Consider the following 18,819-nt stretch of genomic DNA (forward strand, 5'->3'; position numbering starts at 1 on the left):
GGATTCAGACTGAAGCTTCTGTAATTCCTAGTTACCACAGGATGTTAATCAGAAACAGAGAAACAAACAGAGACATAATTAGCGTAGCTGCTGTTCCATCTAAGCAAAAATTATTTGTTCAACCCAAGCTAAAAAATAATAATAATGTACATTTGATCAGATATAACTGCAGTACAAGATTATAAGATGCATTATGTGAATGCTTGGCTAAAGAGATGTGTCTTTAATCTAGATTTAAACAGAGAGAGTGTGTCTGAACCCCGAACGTTATCAGGAAGGCTATTCCAGAGTTTGGGAGCCAAATGTGAAAAAGCTCTACCTCCTTTAGTGGACTTTGCTGTTTAGCAGACATTTTGTATGTCTCCCTATTTCTGACACACCCACTTCATGTCTTGCAGTCTCCACTAATGAGCTGATGAGTTGAATCAGGTGTGATCGATGTGGGAGACATACAAAATGTGCAGGGCCGGGGGTACTCCAGGACAGGTCTGAGAACCACTGCTTACAGCAATACACAGTCCCCCAGACCTTCAGTCGTATCCTCTTTTTCACCTCATAAGGACCGAACAGATCTACTGTCACAAACTCAAAGGGTGCTGCTGGTTCAATCCTTTCAGGTGGAAGATCACTCATAATCTGCTTGCACTTTTTTGCTCTTGTTTTCCTGCAGATTATGCAATTTTCCACCACTCTTTTGGCCAGTCTCCGACCCTTTTACTCCCCACGCTACTCTTCTCGTCCTCAGAAGAGTCCCAGCAATCTCCTCATGGTTTGCAAATGTAAATGCATCACAATTCTGGCTTTGTAAAGCAGACAATCCTGGTGCTGAAACCCTCAGAGGAAATGCAGAAGGACTTGTAGATGTTCTGCTGTTGAACTAGAAATATAAATGTAACAGTGTACACTGAAATCCTACTTCAGAATTTTAGTTTATTAATCCACCCATAAACACAAATACTGTGAGTGAACTTACAAATGCAGCCAGAAACATGAACTTTTCAAGATGACAATGTTATCAAGTGGCTCTGTAATTCCCTTAGAAAGCCATCCCTGAACATTCCTGTCAATCTTGATGGCAGTTTCTGTACTGGTGGCCCAGGAGTGAAGTACACAGTCAGAATGCTGCCATCACTGAGTTCTGCAGACACAGGTTTGTGAGCCAATCAGTTGAGCTGCAGGTGTCATGTGACTAATCACTCTTTTATAACAAATATCTGGTGCTTTGATACCAAAGACTGCAAACAGGGAAAAATCCATATATACTTTTCAAAAAACATTTGATAGAGTATAATGAAACCTTAGCTTACAAAAATTGTATTGGCTGTCAATTGTAGAAACAATTTAGAAAACGTGTAGTTACAGAATCTACCAGCAGGGGCTGACTGCTCAGGTAAACCTATGGCCACTTTAGGAGTTTTGACCAGCCCTGTATGCTATTCACCCTGTCTGCCCTAAATAGTATTTAAAATTACTAATATCACATAGAATTTAGGATGGATAGTATACACACTGGGATGCAGGCCAGGATTGTGCAAAATTCAGAATTTAAGAATTATGAGTGTGAACAGGAAGTTGAATTCATTGAATCACAATTCAGATAGAGGCAACATATAATTGTTTTTTGGGAAATTAAGTGTTTTCTATTCTTTCCCATGTATATATAAAGTAGGTAAAAAAAAAAAAAAAAAAATTGTGACATTTCAAACTAATCTCCCTGTCTCTAAACAGTTTATAAAGTGTTTTTATTTTTTTTATTTCTCTTCTCAATACATTTGTGGCAAGGTTTGTCTTGACAAATTTATCTTCTCTTGTATTGCTATTATTATTAATAATAATTTCTTATTAAATCATTTATTTTGCAGATTTATTTACTTTTTGCTTTTATTTCAGTTCCTTTTTATTCAAATAGTTTTTTTCTGTCACTGCTCAGGTGCATTTGTGGCTAAATTCTCGCGCCCTCAAAAGCGCTGCGGTGGAATCCTGTTCAGCCCTCAGGCCGTAGTGTGCGAGGTCAGAGGTCAGCGTTGCCTGATGTTTCGCGTCTGTAACCTGCTTCCACGGCCCCTGGTGGATGTGTGTGTGAGCGCCGTTCTCTACGAAGAGTGTGACGATCATGATCTCCACCAAACCGCAATGGAATTCTGCATCGATAAACTGGGGTCACGACCTTGCCCTCTTTTCCTGTCACCTCTGACCTTTTATCACCCTCTAACTCCATCCAGCCCTCTAAACAACACCCCAAGCACCAAACACTTCGAGCTGGTGGTGTTCCTCACCGCTTCTCAGGAGAGCACAGGCTCCGGATACCATAAGAGGACCTCCTACCTGCCCGACGAGATCCAGTACGGCAGCTGCTTCACCAAGGTGACGTCTCGGCTCAGAAAAGGCCGGAGCAAAGCTGAAAGCATGCGTTATTTTGACACGCAGCCCTGTCCGCTCACACTCCCAAACACACACACCGGCGACGCACTGGAGAAAGAGCACGTGGTGGTCCAGATCAACGGAGAAGGCAGTGATCGGGTGGAGTAGCAGTGCTTTATTTTAGTGCAAGGGTGTATGGTGTTAGAAGAATTCTCCGCTCATGAAACGGGCATTTCATTTGACAACACAGCCTCCAGTTTATGACTTTTTTATCCCAAAAGACAAGCTCAGTTAGTTATGATCTGATATGTCACCCTGTCCTTTTAGAAACCCATCAAACCCATTTTTATTGCTTCAGACACACTTGTGTTTTCCAGAGTAACACAGATGAGTGACGGCGGCTTAAGATCTTGTTGGCAATAAGAAGAATCTCCGATATTTTATGAGCGTAACTGACCATCTTCACCCTGAATCCACTGACAACATAAAACCATTGAGTTTGTGCCCTTCTTTATTTGGCGCCTGGAGATTTTCCCTTCGTTACCTGTCAATATCTGAGTCAGAAGGGCCCTTTTTCAAAATATAAATTATTAAAGTGCTGGGTAGATTACTACAAATTGTAGTCTGTTACTGCATACAAATTACATGATGGAAATTATAGTTTGTAATGCAATCTGTTGGATTACACATATCAAGTAATGTATTCAGATTACTTTTAGATTACTTTTGACCTAAAATATATTTCATTCTTTGTGTCCAACATCATGAAGTGTTTTAAACATTACATTAAGCCAGGGATTCATGAACGAACTACAGGGGGCTTATGAATTGATGAAAAGCTGGAAGACTTTCCAAGTGTATAAAAGCAGTGGAATTTTCTTAAAATCTAAGAGAGAGAGAGAGAGAGAGAGACAAGAACTAGCGCAAATCAAATTTCGAATACTTCCATTGTGTTAATATGTAATCTATAAAAAAGTAACTGTAATTTGTTTATGAGAATTTTCAAATATAATGTAATCTAATTACAAGTACTTTTTTGGAATCTGATTACATTTTCATGTAATCTGTCACTACCCAGCACTGGCTACACAGACAAGGGTCATCCTTGAACATAAAGTATTTTTTTATCAAAAGTGTGAGTGAAAGAGTGTTAGGAATAGTTCAACCAAAAATGAAAACTCTGTCATCATGTACTCTACAGAAGTGGATGTTCATATATTCATATAGAGCGTTGCATTTTTGTATTCCAACCCATCACCCTGGTTCTCTCGACAAAAACCCAATAGCATTTTTACACCGTTTTTTTTGGATTATTACATAAATTGTTGGTCGGTGGCCAATAAACTTTTTTAATTCCTTACACATAAAAAGCTAACCATGGGCCATAAATAAACTACACCATGGTCACATGACTTTAAAGTCACCACCATTAAGCGTACAATAACTCTTTCAGTCTTTATTTATAACAGTTTCCCTGAAGGTCCGAGTTAAAATAACTTGCAATAGCGTGACTATAAACACAAAGCAGATTAGAAGTGAGAAGATAAGATTATCTGATTATCTGACGTTTAATATCACAATCAGCCTCTGTAGTCCCATTTAGACACTTGTTAGCGACCTCTTTTTTGAAGTGAAAGATTTAAAAAAAACAGGAGTATTACTAATGGGTTTTTATGGTGTAGATTCAAATATCTTGAGCTTGTGTTAACCACAGACTTAAATTAAGGCATTTAACCAAAAAACTTCAGAAAGCAGAAATCAACCAAATGTTTGTTTCTGGGTTTTGGCCTACAAAAATATCATCCCTGCAGCACTCTTATTATTATTCAATACTCAATGAAAATAAAATGACCTTTTCCGTATTTGGTTGAACTATACCTTTAAAGTGTGCATTAACACCCCTATTAAGTGCCTACTGACAAACTTTTATTTTTCCCAACAAAGTCACGAAATGGACTTTTGGATGACGAGATCGAATATTGAACTGAACATTAACAGTTATGTAAATAAAGTATATAGATGAATAGATTATTTTGGGGAAAGAAAATCTCAATATTATCAGTGCAATGCAATCTATGCAATAAAACAAAACAGCACAATCTTATTGGTGGCACAACACTGTATGATTTTTACTCTGTAGGTGATTATGCACATGTACTGTCAATCAGGAAAGACTGACTGCTTTCACTTTATTATTATATGTGTATAGCATGATTGTTAAACTCTGGAAGGCTGGAAAAGAATGGTAGTAATTCAGTTTCCTGCAAACAGGCCACTAATCAAATTCTTTCAAGCTACACTGAGTGAAATCTGTAAAAGAAATGTCTTTATTTTGATATGTGGAACACAAAACTGGATTAAAATATCTGTGAAAATGTTGTGGTTGTGATTTTTAATCCATTTTATATCTTATTAGCAGTAAATATTACATAAACACAATTTATGTCATGTTTTGTTGACCAGTTCCTGTGCTGCCACCTACAGGCGCTTCAAAAAATAAATGCCACTGATACAACAATTATTACAGTACATTTTGCACATAAAATTATATATATTATTTTAAGTGCTATCTGGAATTTTCATCTAAAATTAGCATTTTTATCAGGCTCAGTACTAAAACTTAATATAAAATCACTAAAACTTAAACTAAATATACATAAAAGGCTCATTCAAAATTCTACATTATTATACACAATTTTAAATATAATAATAACACTAAAAACACTATAGGGCCTATAATAGTATATAGTACGGTTAGCCATACAAATGAATAAAATTACATTATAATATAATACCCACATAAATATATTGCAATATAATGTAGGTTCACGCAAATGTAATTTGAAAGTGATTAAAAAAAAAAAAAACATGCAAAAATATTTTTTTGAAAAATACAGTGATTTAATGGGCTTTACATAAACACGAGTTACAGTGAACATCTGATAAAAACAATTAAACAACAATATTTAGCTGACAAATATGTAGAAAACAGTTAACAAAAAGAGAAAACGGAACAAAATGCTTGATTAAAATCTATAAAAATATTTCTTGACCCTTTGTTTCCATGGTTTATTTTCTCTCAGTTGGTCATAATCAATATTTAGTCCAAGACACCAACTACATGTATTTAAAATTATGATCAACACTGAATAACTTTACAATAAACGTTTTTGTTTCTAAAAATATATAGTTGCTTAGATCAAAATAGAAGCACAATCTAGTCTATTAGAGTTTAAGTCCTACATTAGAAGTCTCCTGAAATTTCAGTCGCGTCATCTCGTCTTCTCCACAGCCGTCACCCGCGAAACAAATTCCTCATGCATATTTCAGGATAGCTGTAAGCAGCTAATAACGCTAGTGCTACTTGTTCAGTGTTCGGCTGTGTTTTTGATTACACATAGGTGTGAGGTTCGAGAAGCAGTGTGTGCATGCGTGTATGTGCAAGTAAACTGTGTAGATCTGTTGAACTATAGTTTTAGGAGCAGAATGTGGACTGCAGCTCTTTGAATGCAGCACGCCGTTGTTTTCTTTCCAGTTCCATCCTCTTCTTCTCTTCTTGTTCTTCTCGTATCTCTGCTTCAAACTTGCTGCGCACAGACAGAGCCTGAACCTACCAAACACACACAAAATACACAATACATGTGTCATATGCATACAGCATAAAAATAAATAAATAAGTGTATTACTATTGATGTTGTCCTTATAAAACAATTTATAAATTAATTTCTTGTTATGCATGTTTACTAAACTTGAAGCTAAATACTATACAGCAAAACTAGAAGTAGTAAAAAAAAAAGTAGTTTTCATTAACAGAAATAAAGGTGAAAAAATCTAATATTAGATTAAAACAAAGCTAAAAAACCTTAAAACTTTTGTTGTCTTGGCAATTAATTCAAATAAATCCGTTCTAAAGGTCCTAAAATTACTGCAACCAAAAGTCAACAATACTAAAACTTAAACTGAAATTAAAATATAAACTGAAAATACATACTAATTAAAAATATCAATAAATATTATAATTGTGTATAAATAATACTAAAATAACACTTGCCATATAGGGTCTATAATACTATATAACTAAATTTCCTAAATGAGACCATGATCAATAAAGTTAATTAAAATATAGTACAATATAATTATTTAAATTATTATTCAAAATAAAGACGTATACATTATCATGCAAGAAATATAAAAGGATTCACTGAAATGTAATGTAAAATGTAGCTAAAATAATTTTTAAACAAAATACAGGTGCATCTCAAAAAATTTGAATATCATGAAAAAGTAAATTTTTTCTTGTAACATTTAAAGAAACTGCATTTTTGACTTTCATGAGCTGTAAGCTCTAATCATCAAAATTAAAAAAAAAAAACTTTTGAAATGTTTTACTTTACATGCAATGAATCTAGAATATATGAAAGTTCCACTTTTTGAAATAAGTTACAAGAAAAAAAAAAGACCTTTTTCACAATATTCTAATTTTTTGAGATGCACCTGTATTTGACACTTCATTCAATACAATAAATAATATATTGAAAGGTTAACAATAAAAGAATGTACTTTAAGTAAATAATTTAGGTCATAGTAGTTTTTTAGGACATTTAAAAGCTTTTATAGTGTAACAACTGTCATCTGTAAAATTATTGATGTGTTCTATGATGTCAGCCTTTCATGTACTTACACTATATGACCACAAGGGGGATAATAAGAGCATGGGAGAAGTGTTTGCCCATGCATCACAACCCCACAAACATAAAAACCCACAAACCTTTGCCTCGAAGAAATCCCTTGCTCCAAGAACGCCTTCGGTCGAGACGTCGATCTCTGAAAGTCGAGCGAGAGCCATCAGTCCGCTCTCTTCGTGCAGCTCACCTGCTGCGGCCCTCCGGAAGATCAGCAGGAACTGACACAGAGATGGACAGATTAGGCATATAGGGAAATTTCAATGGCTTAAAGGTTATCAACATTTCTATGCAATTCTAAAAATAAACACAAAAGAATCTGATACCAGTTGCCATGTCAGCATATAAACCATCAATTCAGCTTGGTTTTTATTTCCCAAAATAAAAGACACTGCAGATCTACACAGTATACTAAATAGAAGGTTCTTTAAAATTTTATTTTAGTTGTTCAAATTGAACTGCAATTTTGTTTAAATGATTTTTAGATCATGTCCAAACAGAACTGATTTCACTGAGGGGAAGGGAGAGGTCAAAAATGACCTTATATCGGGTTTCCCCCCTTTCTCTGCACAATCTGTCTCTGTGTGTGTGTGTGTGTAATCTTATCCATGTGGAATATCTGTCCAATCTGAAGAATGAGAGCAGCATCTGACACACAACAGACTGACTCTACTGAACGCAGCTGCACTGTTTAGGAAACTGATAAGGTGTTTCTGTAGTAAAAGTTGTACTTTTGTAATAAAATTTATAAAGTGATTTTATGTACAAAGAAAGCATATAAATTCAAGTTAAGTGTCTACTTGTTTTAAAAACTTTTGTAAATAATAAAGATGTCAAAAAATGGGTTAAATTCCAACATTCCATTGTAATTCAGTGTAACATATATTTATGTAAAAATTAAACAACATACATGTTCTGACCTGTACTTAAGATATATAAAAGAAAAAGTGATCATTCAAAAGTTTATCATATTTTAAAGGATTACATACTTCTTGATGACAAACGGGTAAAACCTAGTATTTTGAAAGATAGTGGCAAAGATTGGGAAAGATTTGAAATTATAATTAATTTGTATTTTGGTTGGCTGAACTTTGATACTTTTTTAATGTCATCTCATGGGAAAAATTCATGACGGTCTTTATGTTTTTGTTTACATAATATGTGCGTGTACTGTGTATATTTATTATGTATATATAAATACACAGACATGCATGTATACATTTAAGAAAAATATGTAATGTTTATAAATAATATAAATTATATGAATATCCATGTGCATGTAAATACCTGTAAATATTTTCAAAATATATACATGCATGTGTGTGTATTTACATATACATACATATTTATATAAATATACACAGTATGCACACATATATTATGCAAACAAAAACTTTTATTTTTGATGCGATTATATGGATATGTATATCTATATTATATATGATATTTTGAATCCTACATGTGTGGGGTTCCTTTTTCATGTAAATCTATAGAATTGTACATTTGCCAGGTGAAAATCATCAATTGTGACTAAATGTGATTGATATTTAAAGATCAGAGCTGCACTCAGAGATGTTATCTCTTACAAGCGTGCTGTGATCGGATCATCCGAGTCTAAAGTGTTTGCATGGAGTGTAATTTCTCAAAAGATTTAATCACATCAGTCATCAGGGACGATGATAGACTTAAAGCTGTAACTATACCATGAAAAAGACACACGCATATATTATACACACATACCTCTCTGTAACTGAGTTTGCCGTCATAATCTTCATCCACCTCCTTGATCATGTTCTTCAAGCCCAGATGCGTCTGTGGAGCTCCAAGTTTCTCCATCATCAGCTTCAGTTCCATCAGATCAATGAAGCCATCATTACCAGAGTCAAATCTACACACAGACACGTTTAAAAAAAAAAATGCTTTAAAAGTAATAGTTTACCTAAACGCAAAGTTCTGTTATTGTTAACACACTCTTTGCATTCTTTTTCCATTATGATGACAATTCATTTAATCACAATCAATAAATAAAAAATGAGCATTATTAGTTAAACTATTTAAATTTAAATATTTTAATAAAAAAAAAATTGATCATGTGACACTGAAGACTACAGTAATGATGCTGAACATTTAGCTTTGCATTACAGGAATTACGTCAATTATATTTTACAAAATATTACAATAGAAAACAGTTATTTTAAATTGTAATATTTTTTCACAATATTACTGTTTTCACTGTATTTTTGATCAAATACATGCAGCCCTGGTGAGCATAAGAGATTTTTGCTCATTACAAAATCTGACCGACCCCAAACTTTTGAATGCTATATGCTGTTTCAGACCATTTTATCAATGCAAATTGCATTCTACCATATGTATTACATCAACCTAAACTAGCGACACTCAGAAGCGAGTGTTGACATGAAGATTTATCCAGTCGCAGCAGAGGGAGGCCAGCAGAACAGCAGGTGGAGAGTGACGGCAGAAACAGCAGGAAAAAGAGATTCTAACAGAGGAGAGTATTTATAGAGTCTCACCCAGCTGTTGCCACACCAACCAGCAAGATCAAGTGTGTGTGTGTGAGAGTGTGTGAGAGAGAGAGAGAGAGAGAGAGAGAGTGTGTGAGAGAGAGAGAGAGAGAGAGAGAGAGAGAGAAAGAGAAAGAGAGAGAACGAGAAAGAGAGAGAGAGAGAGAAAGAGAAAGAGAGAGAGAGAGAAGTGTTTGCCTTGAACATTGTGTGAAAGTGAAGAGGCTGAGATTGAAGGACTGGGCACGTGTTTCTATTTCGGTTTGAGTGATGCTTTTAGAAAGAACTTGCTCATTGTGGCAGAAAAGTACAGGTGACCATCACCTCATCTCTACTTCTCTCCCTCTCCGCATAGGAAAGAAAGGCATGAATGAGATCGCATTTATATTATTCACCAAGACAATAAAATAGAGAAAGTCAGATTTTACTTCTGAAAAAAGTCACAATAACCTCACATGGATGTTAGAAGTGATCTCATTATGAAATTTAGCATTATCTGACTTGCTCACAAATGGATCCTCTGCAGTGAATGGGTGCCGTCAGAATGAGTCTCCAAACAGCTGATAAAAACATCACAATAATCCACACCAGTCCAGTCCATCAGTTAATGTCCTGTGAACTGAAAATCTGTGTTTGTAATAAACTTAATACCATTTGTTCTGGCTAAAATATGAGTCCTCTATCCATACAGTAACATTGCTATCAACAGTGAAAATGTCATCTAGGTTGAATCAGGAGAGAAATATACACAGATCAAGCACTGTTTGCAAGTGAAAACAGTCTAAAACAGTTTTAAACAAATATGCTGGTGGATTTTGATGTGAGAGACAACAGGGGATGGACTTTTATGAATAATGGACTCATATTTTGGCCAGAAATGATGGTTGGAAGTAAAACACCCTAACGAATGATTAGTTTCTTACAAACACGCAGCATTTCACTTCACGAGACATTAATGGCTGTGGATTATTGTGATGTTTTTATCAGCTGTTTGGACTCTCATTCTGACGGCACCCATTCACTGCAGAGGATCCATTGGTGAGCAAGTGATGTAATGATAAATTTATCCAAATGTGATGAAAAACAAACTCATCTACATCCTGGATGGCCTGAGGGTGAGTACATTCTCAGGACATTTTCACTTTTGGACAAAAAATTCCTTAAATGCATTAAATGTTACTAATTATCTAACCTGCAATCCACATTAAATGTATTAAATCAAAGTTAACATTTCAGCAAATGTGCAAAGGTTTTTCAAAGAGAAACATCTGAGACAATAGCCCCTTTCACACAGTAATACCAGTAAATTGCCATAAAATTGCCAGAACGAATTTACCGGTATTTTTGAAAAGGTCCTGTTCACACATGATCTCTTTACGGCAATTTACCGGTAATTTTCTGGAAAAGTCTGTATGTGTGAAAGGGCTTAATGTGAATGTTTATCAGGGTGTTTCATATCTTTGCTCTGAATGGCCGTCTAATCTCATCTCCTGAGCTCATTGTTTCTGAAAGGTCATAAATAGCTCAGCCTTCACTGTTAAAGTGCTGCATAAAAGCCAATTTATTAACCATTTCACGCAACATCCTCACTTACTTACTTTGTTTGATGCGGTTTCAACATCCCTCACGAAGACATGCTCACACTTGCCTGCCCTGATTAAAAGACCACTGGGAATCTGCTGACCAGAACAGCAACTGCTTTCAGCAACTGGCAACGCACTCCTACACACACACGGCTCAGAAATGTGTGTGGATGCATGAAAACACAAACTGCCCTGACGTAATTGCGGGTGCATCGCATGTTTTTGTGTGTGGACGCTCTCTTTGTCCTCTCTGGTTTCCTGCTGTGGTATTTATAGATGCCAAGGCTCAGGGGCAGAGATTCAGCTATAGAGCCTGGCATTCAGAGCACTGCAGTCCAGTAACAGATCCCAGATCTGCTTAGAACCGCAGATATGCTGAGAACGGCTACATGTACTTGAAGCAGCATGAAACAGGTCAGGGTTAACAAGAGTGACCTGGTACTGTATGTGAGAGAAAGTGAAATAGAGAATAACAAACAGAAAGAGGAGGATGAGGTTGGCATATTGGTCCTGCCCTCTGCATGCCGGACACATTCCAGGTCAACAGCCCTCTCTGTGCTAAAGAGGCTTGAATGGAGTAAACAAAGAAATATGCACACTTATACAAATATATAATTAGATATTTGATTAAAAATACAATAAAAACTGTAATACTATGAAATATTATTTCAATTTAAAATAACAGTTTTATGTTTGAATATATTTTAAAATCTAATTTATTCCAGTGATGCAAAGCTGAATTTTCTTCAGTGTCACATGATTCTTCAGAAATCATTCTGATATGCTGGTTTGATGCTCAAAAAATGTTTTTATTATTATTATTATTATTATCATCAATGTTGGAAACGGTTGTGCAGCTTCATATTTTTGCAAAAAACCGTGATATGCTTTTTTTCAGGATTTTTTGATGAATAGAAAGTTCAAAAGAAAAGCAAATAGAAATGTTTTCTAACATTCTAAACACCCTTGCTAAATAAAAGCACTGTACTGACCCCAAACTTACATGAATTTCCATCTATCCATCCATCCATCCATCCATCCAGGGTAGTGTGCTAATTCATAAGCGTGTAGGTGTAAGCTGTGTTTATGAATGTGTTAACTCTGCTTTTGACCCATTTTCCTCTTATATATGACATCTTTTTTCATCTCTGATGAAACTGGGTTGAACTGATCTGAAGTGGGCCAGAGTATGTACTTCTATGACTTACACACACCTTTCGGTCCTGACGTAACCTATAGTCTTATGGGACATCCACACTTTCATATCCTATACAGTTTGGGATAATTTCCTATAACGCTGTATAATCTAATAGACTTGACTGAGCGTTACAGTTAATGAAGCAAAGTGCAAAGAATTTGAACAATTTTATGTGCAGTACAAAAAAACATCACCCATTGTAAAGTCTCTGTAAGGCATAATTAACCTTGGGATCAACTAAAAACAAATCTGTTAACATGCTTATGTGTGCATAACTCTGGAAAAAATCATGACCTGGCAGCAGAGGATGACATGCAGAAACAAAGTCTCTGTGGTGAAACAGCATCAAACACTGGATTGATTGCCATTTGTTATTATCTGGAGGGATTTGATGCACTACTGGGGACCCGGTTCAGAATTTGACGGGATTAAATGAATAAAAATATCTAATGATATGATAAAAATAAAGAAAGGTACAACTCTGCATGTAACCAAAAACACTCCCTCTCATCACAGACTCCAAGTCCCTGCATCTAAACACATGCACAAACAGACAAAGATGGCATTGTTGCTCATGGAGTGGGTTCCATGGGGACGTCGAGTTTGTGAGTGGACCCTTGTACTGAAATAATGAGGGAAACCAGGACAATGGCTGTTCAGAGAGAGAGACCCCAGAGCAAAACATTATTTTGGCACCGTACAAAGATGCTCAGAGAGAGCATCCATGTTCATTTAATATGAGCTTCAGAATCTATTGTATATTTCTTGTTATTTTAAATAATTCTCCATGTGCATAATTGTATTTATTTCTCAATGCTTTTGCAATATAAATGCACCTGTCACGATAGTTATTTTTAACTCATGTTTAATGTTACATATTCATTTTTATTTTCCTCATAGTGTTAATTTTTATTATTATTTGTTTTATACTATCATAAAACTATACTCCATTCACGTTGTTTTATGTATTATTTTATTTAAAACTCAATACACTTTTAATATTAGGCTACTAAAGCACAGTAAATTTGAATTAAAATTGAATAAAATGATTAATATAAAATAACTATTAAGAAAATAATAGACAAAAGATCAAAAATAAAAAATGAGGGATTTCATTTAAAAGAAGCATGATTCATTCTGATCCAAGAACACAATGATCCCAGAACTCTCTGACGCACACAAGCACACAAACTTCTCTTGTTATGGCCTAAAATACCAGTTAAATGCATTCGTAGTTTGATAAATCTTAATTAGATCAATATATTTGATAACGACAGCGGGTGGGTTTTAAATGGTGTTGATTAATGAACTGACCTCTTGAACATTTTCTCCATGTCTTTGATCTGTTTGCGCGAGAACTCTTTAAACTCGGTGTAGGGATTGAACACCTTCATCTGCTTGGGTCTCGCTGTGCCATCATGGATGTCCAGTCTGCGGTTGAGTTTCTTCGTCAGTTCAGAGCTGGCAGCGGTGCTGGGTCTCTCCGGCGGCGGCGGCTCTGTCTGCTGCTCCGGTGAGCCGGGTTTGGTGTCACGCTGCTCGGCGTCCAGCCTGCGCTGCAGCTTCCGTGCGAGCTCCTCGGATGACATTACGGACTGAGATGCTGTGCCTCTCACGATCAGCTGTTTCTGATCACTAGTCTCGAGTTTGGGAGAGAGGCGGGGCTGCAGAGCACTGAGTCAATCAAGCCAAGTGAGATTCATAATGATGTGTTAAAAGATATTCGTAAGCGTTTATTAATAGAAGACTGAAAGACTTGGATGTTTTGCGTAATTAATTTGTTTAGCTATTAAGGATTCACTAGAGAGTTTAAGATAAAAACATATACTTGCGTTGGCCGGGAATCGAACCCGGGTCAACTGCTTGGAAGGCAGCTATGCTTACCACTATACCACCAACGCGACCTGTAATGTCATGGATTAATTTCAATCACTTTTGGCTACACGGTGTGATGTTTTTCCTCAAATAAGGATTGAATATAAGGGGATTCATCAATCGTTTTCATCACATTGAAAATTTAACAGTCATATAAAAAACAAATGCATCGCAAATCAGCATCGACCTGGCGTGCCTGTCTATAAAGACAATTGTATGTTACAATGCACCCTAATAATCACTAAAAATAAACAGAAAATGGTTCAGCTTAACCTCCCTTAACTTTTCCCATTCAGTCTCTATGGTAGTGCTTAACACTACGGATGTAATATATTTTTTGGCCACGCGTATACTTCATGGCGCTGTTTCGTCTTTTCCGTGGCGGGTAATTTAAGAAGCCGAGTATCATCTGTCAATCATTCATGTAGTGATGTAGTGATAGCTGCAGCCCGGAGACCTGCAAGTGGGAGGAGCTTACGCCAAGAACAGCAAGTAGGAGGAGTTTGAGAACAGCAAGTGGGAGGAGTTTGAGAACAGCAAGTGGGAGGAGCTTATGCTGCAAGTAGACAGGATTTCATGGTAGTTTAAAATGACATAAATATAACACATTTTCATAGTAGTTTAAACTGAAATTCATAGTTTTGTCATTGTGTTTGTCCAATTTCACTGTTAACAATGAAATTGTCTTATTCTTAGTTTTGTCATTATTATTTGTATTCAATACAATTCACTGTCAAAATTGAAATCATGTCTTTACACCTTTTACCATGCTTCGTGATGGTGTCATTTTAAGTCCTTTAACTGTAGTAATTTAAGCATATTTCTGGTTATTACATTTTACTTCTACAATTCTTCTACGGTAGCCTTTTAAGGAACATTAAAGTGAGATGCAATTGCACTTTGGAGGTAAATGTGTGATACATAAAGAAAATGTTGAGTACTGTTAAGAAAATGTAGTTACCATTTGCCTGTACTGCACATTTTTATTTTTCATATTTTTTTTTAAATCAAATTACAACACATGACAGACTAATGTTCTTCAGAACATGTTACACAAATCAATGTATTAATCTGAAATCTCAGGGTGGGTAAATGATTTTATTTCTGATGACTCAAATCATGTACAATTATTCATTCAGCACAATAGACTTGCATGCAGTGGACACTGCACAATCCAGGATGCATTGCTTCTGAGTAAATTCCACAGAGCTCGCCTCGCCTGTCCTTCCCAACATAACCTGGTGGGTACACAAGAAGCACAATGAGCATTAGGGTTAAACCGAATTTAAAACATTCTCCCCATGCCATCCAAGATATGCATGACTTTATTCTCTTGTTGAACATGTACAAACATTTCAAGAATAATTTGTCAGCTCTGTAGGTCAATGCTATGCAAGTTAATGGTGTCCAGAAATTTTAAGTGACGATATTAGGCCAAGCAAATTAGTCTTTATTACTATTTTTATATGAAGTATTCCTTTTAAAAACCACTAGATAAAATGCTAGTTTATTCACCATTAATTTACACAAAACTGATTATTGATTATTATTAGTATTAAATAAAAAAGGTTATTTAAACTATGTTTTAAATATATTACATTGTGGATTAGGAGGTTAGGAGATGTGTTCTAATACTTTTGAAAATGTACCTTATTCTTTAGAAAATTACACTGTAAAAAGTGAACACTTGGATCAACTTAAAAAAAATACTTCAATTGGTAACATCTAATAAAAAAAAATTCAACTTAATTTATTACCTTTATTTGTAATAAGTTAAGTTGAAAAAAAAAAAAATTTTACCAATTGAAGTATTTAAAAAAAAAAAAAGTTTTTAAAGTTGATCCAACTGTTCACTTTTTACAGTGTATCTATCATAGACTGTATAAAAACAGGTATCTATTTACAAACGTTTAAGACATCTACACTTTATAAATCAGTGCAGTCCAAAATGTAAAAACAATACATTATGGTAACACTTTCTATGAAGCCCATATTTATAATACATTATAAGGGTATTCTTAAGGCATTATAATGAATGCATAATGCACTATAAACAACCTTATAATATGTTATATTGTCAATTTTAATACATTATAATGCTTACACATTTGTACATATAACTTTTAAGATTATAATTATTTATAACACAATGAACACTATATTAAATCTACTTTTACACTGATAATGGACTATATATCTTGACATTATTTAAGATCTGCACAGTATCTTACTACAGTACATCTTGTAAGTGGTCAGGTGTGAAGTGCTATTTGTTCCCTGTGAGGCTAATATTAATTTTTATGTGAGCTAGTTAATAATTTCAACAGAAAAAAAAAAAAAAAAGCAATGTGTATATGTTAGGTTACATTTTATTTTGATGTCCCCTTTGTCTATTGACTATATGCAACTGTGCAACTCTCATGTCAACTAGTATTAGTAGGTTTAGGTTAAAGTTAGGGTTGGTAGAATGTTGACGTACTCATAAAGTTGCTTATAGTCAGTTTGTCTGTTGGGGAACCATCAAAATAAAGTGTTAGCATATATTTAGCAGACAACATACTACTATACTCCAATGACTGCTAGTTGACATGTAGTTGCAGAGTTACTAAACAGCTGTCTAAAAGGTACCATCAAAATAATCAAACTGATATTAAAATACAAAAAATTATTTATCAGTGGAATTTTTTTACCATTCTTTCAAAACATTTTCAAAACTCTATGATTATTTAGATGTTGGAAAGCATATACTATTTCTTAAGCATGTTGTTCTGTTGTTCTTACATTTTATTAGTTTATTACTTATGGCACAATCATATTCATAACTGTACTATATACATGCACATGGACAGTATCATCTGTTTAACTGAAAAAAGTACTGTGTAGCCTCTTTCTAAAAAAGCATGTTCTTTTTTTCTTGCTTTTTTCCTGTTCTCCACAACTATAGATTTCATTACTATTATTATTATTAATATTGTTTTTGTTGTTGTTTAATCTATAAATGTAAATTTGTTCTTTAAAATATCAAGTATTGGCCTTGTTTGCATTGCATTTTAGTGTGTTTTTTAAATAAAATTTATTTACTTGCATTATTTTATTTTGATTTGTAAACACTAAATATGAATAACTCTTACTATTAAACATACATAATTGTACATACTTATTTAATTTAAAATTCTTGTTTTTTTCTGTGTTCTTCACAACTTTAGATTTTATTATTATTATTGTTGTTGTTTAATCTATAATTATTTAATGTATATTTATTCAGTTATTATATGTTTTGGTTAGTACTGTACTGTAGCAATTACCTTTTTTCAGTTTTATATAATATGTATATTATTGTACTATAAATAAAACGAGAGACTTTCTATTTTTTATTGTTTGTTGGTTGTATTTCATATTTCATATTACATTTTCTGTACATAGTTATACAAATATAAAGCAAACGTCTCTTTAAAAATAAATGTCTAAAACAAAATAAAAAAATAAATGTCAAAATGTTCTTTTCAATTAATCACATTCACATTTTCTATATTAGCGATAACTATACCCTATTATAATGTAAATGTTTATTAAGATCGTTGCACATTTTGTACATCCTACACAAGAACAATTATTGCAAGATTTATTTTATCTTTGTGCACAAAGTTCGTTTATTATATGTTAATTGTACTTAAAGTGTATCTAGATGAAAAACGAATACAAATTAATATTATATTATTTGTGGCCGAGGCGGGATTCGAACCTCTAATTGTGTGTATTTTACTCGCCCCACCTCCCTGGAATTTCCTTCGCTCCTATTGGCTAGTCAGCGCTCTACACCTATCCACGGCTCGTGAAATTCCAGGGAGGTGGGACGAGTAAAATACACACAATTAGAGGTTCGAATCCCGCCTCGGTTTGTGACGTTACGAAACAGTAAACCAAACTATTATAAAAATACAGTAAACCATATATTTGGGATAGCAGAGCAGATGGATATGCTGCACAGTGTGTTCCAGGCAGCACAATATATCGGCTGCAGCAGTACCTCACTCCTCTGGCCTTGCAGAATCTGCCTCGACTCATCCTCCAGGTTTATTGACAGTACAGTTGAGTATATATTAGGTCAAATTGAAATATGTAAATATGGGATGACATATGATTCGCATCTTTGCTTTTATGCTTTGTTTCACAGAATTGGAGAGAATGATGCTTTCTATATCCCCATCCAAACTCCAAGGCCAACTGAGTACGAAAACCTCACACAGACATAGGTGCATGTGTGCTCACACACACACACACACACACACACACATGTTGGGTTTCCATGTTTTATGGGGACATCCCATAGGCGTAATGGTTTTTATACTGTACAATCTGTATGTGCTATTGCCCTACACCAACCCTACACCTAAACTTAGCCCTCACAGGAAACATGCTGCATTTTTAGATTTTCAAAAAACTTTATGCTGTATGATTTATAAGCTTGTTTCCTCATGGGGACCAAAAAATGTCCCCACAAGATTAAGATTTACTGGTATTACTATCCTTGTGGGGACATTTGGTCCCCAGGACGTGATGAATACCAGGTACACACACACACAAGAATGGAATTA

General features: G+C 34.7%; 2 protein-coding genes across 2 annotated transcripts in view; one reads left to right on the forward strand and one right to left on the reverse strand.

Moving 5' to 3' along the window:
• The window catches only part of LOC306851354 (inward rectifier potassium channel 13-like), a 19,960-nt gene extending 15,220 nt beyond the window's left edge, over positions 1–4,740 (forward strand). The window contains exon 3 of the mRNA XM_079387523.1: positions 1,931–4,740. Within this exon, the coding sequence (XP_079243649.1) occupies positions 1,931–2,529 (599 nt within the window). The 3' untranslated portion in view covers positions 2,530–4,740. The remainder of the gene's footprint in view (positions 1–1,930) is intronic.
• On the reverse strand, positions 4,741–13,938 carry LOC306851355 (EF-hand domain-containing protein D1-like; the record flags this gene model as incomplete). Its single annotated transcript, XM_079387524.1, has 4 exons — positions 4,741–5,971; positions 7,130–7,264; positions 8,784–8,931; positions 13,664–13,938. The coding sequence occupies 4 exons, from the start codon at positions 13,936–13,938 to the stop codon at positions 5,837–5,839; spliced, it is 693 nt and encodes a 230-aa protein (XP_079243650.1). The 3' UTR covers positions 4,741–5,836.
• Positions 13,939–18,819: the final 4,881 nt, after the last annotated feature.

Source organism: Barbus barbus (assembly GCF_936440315.1).
Source record: "Barbus barbus genome assembly, chromosome: 31".
NCBI classification, from domain to species: domain Eukaryota; kingdom Metazoa; phylum Chordata; class Actinopteri; order Cypriniformes; family Cyprinidae; genus Barbus; species Barbus barbus.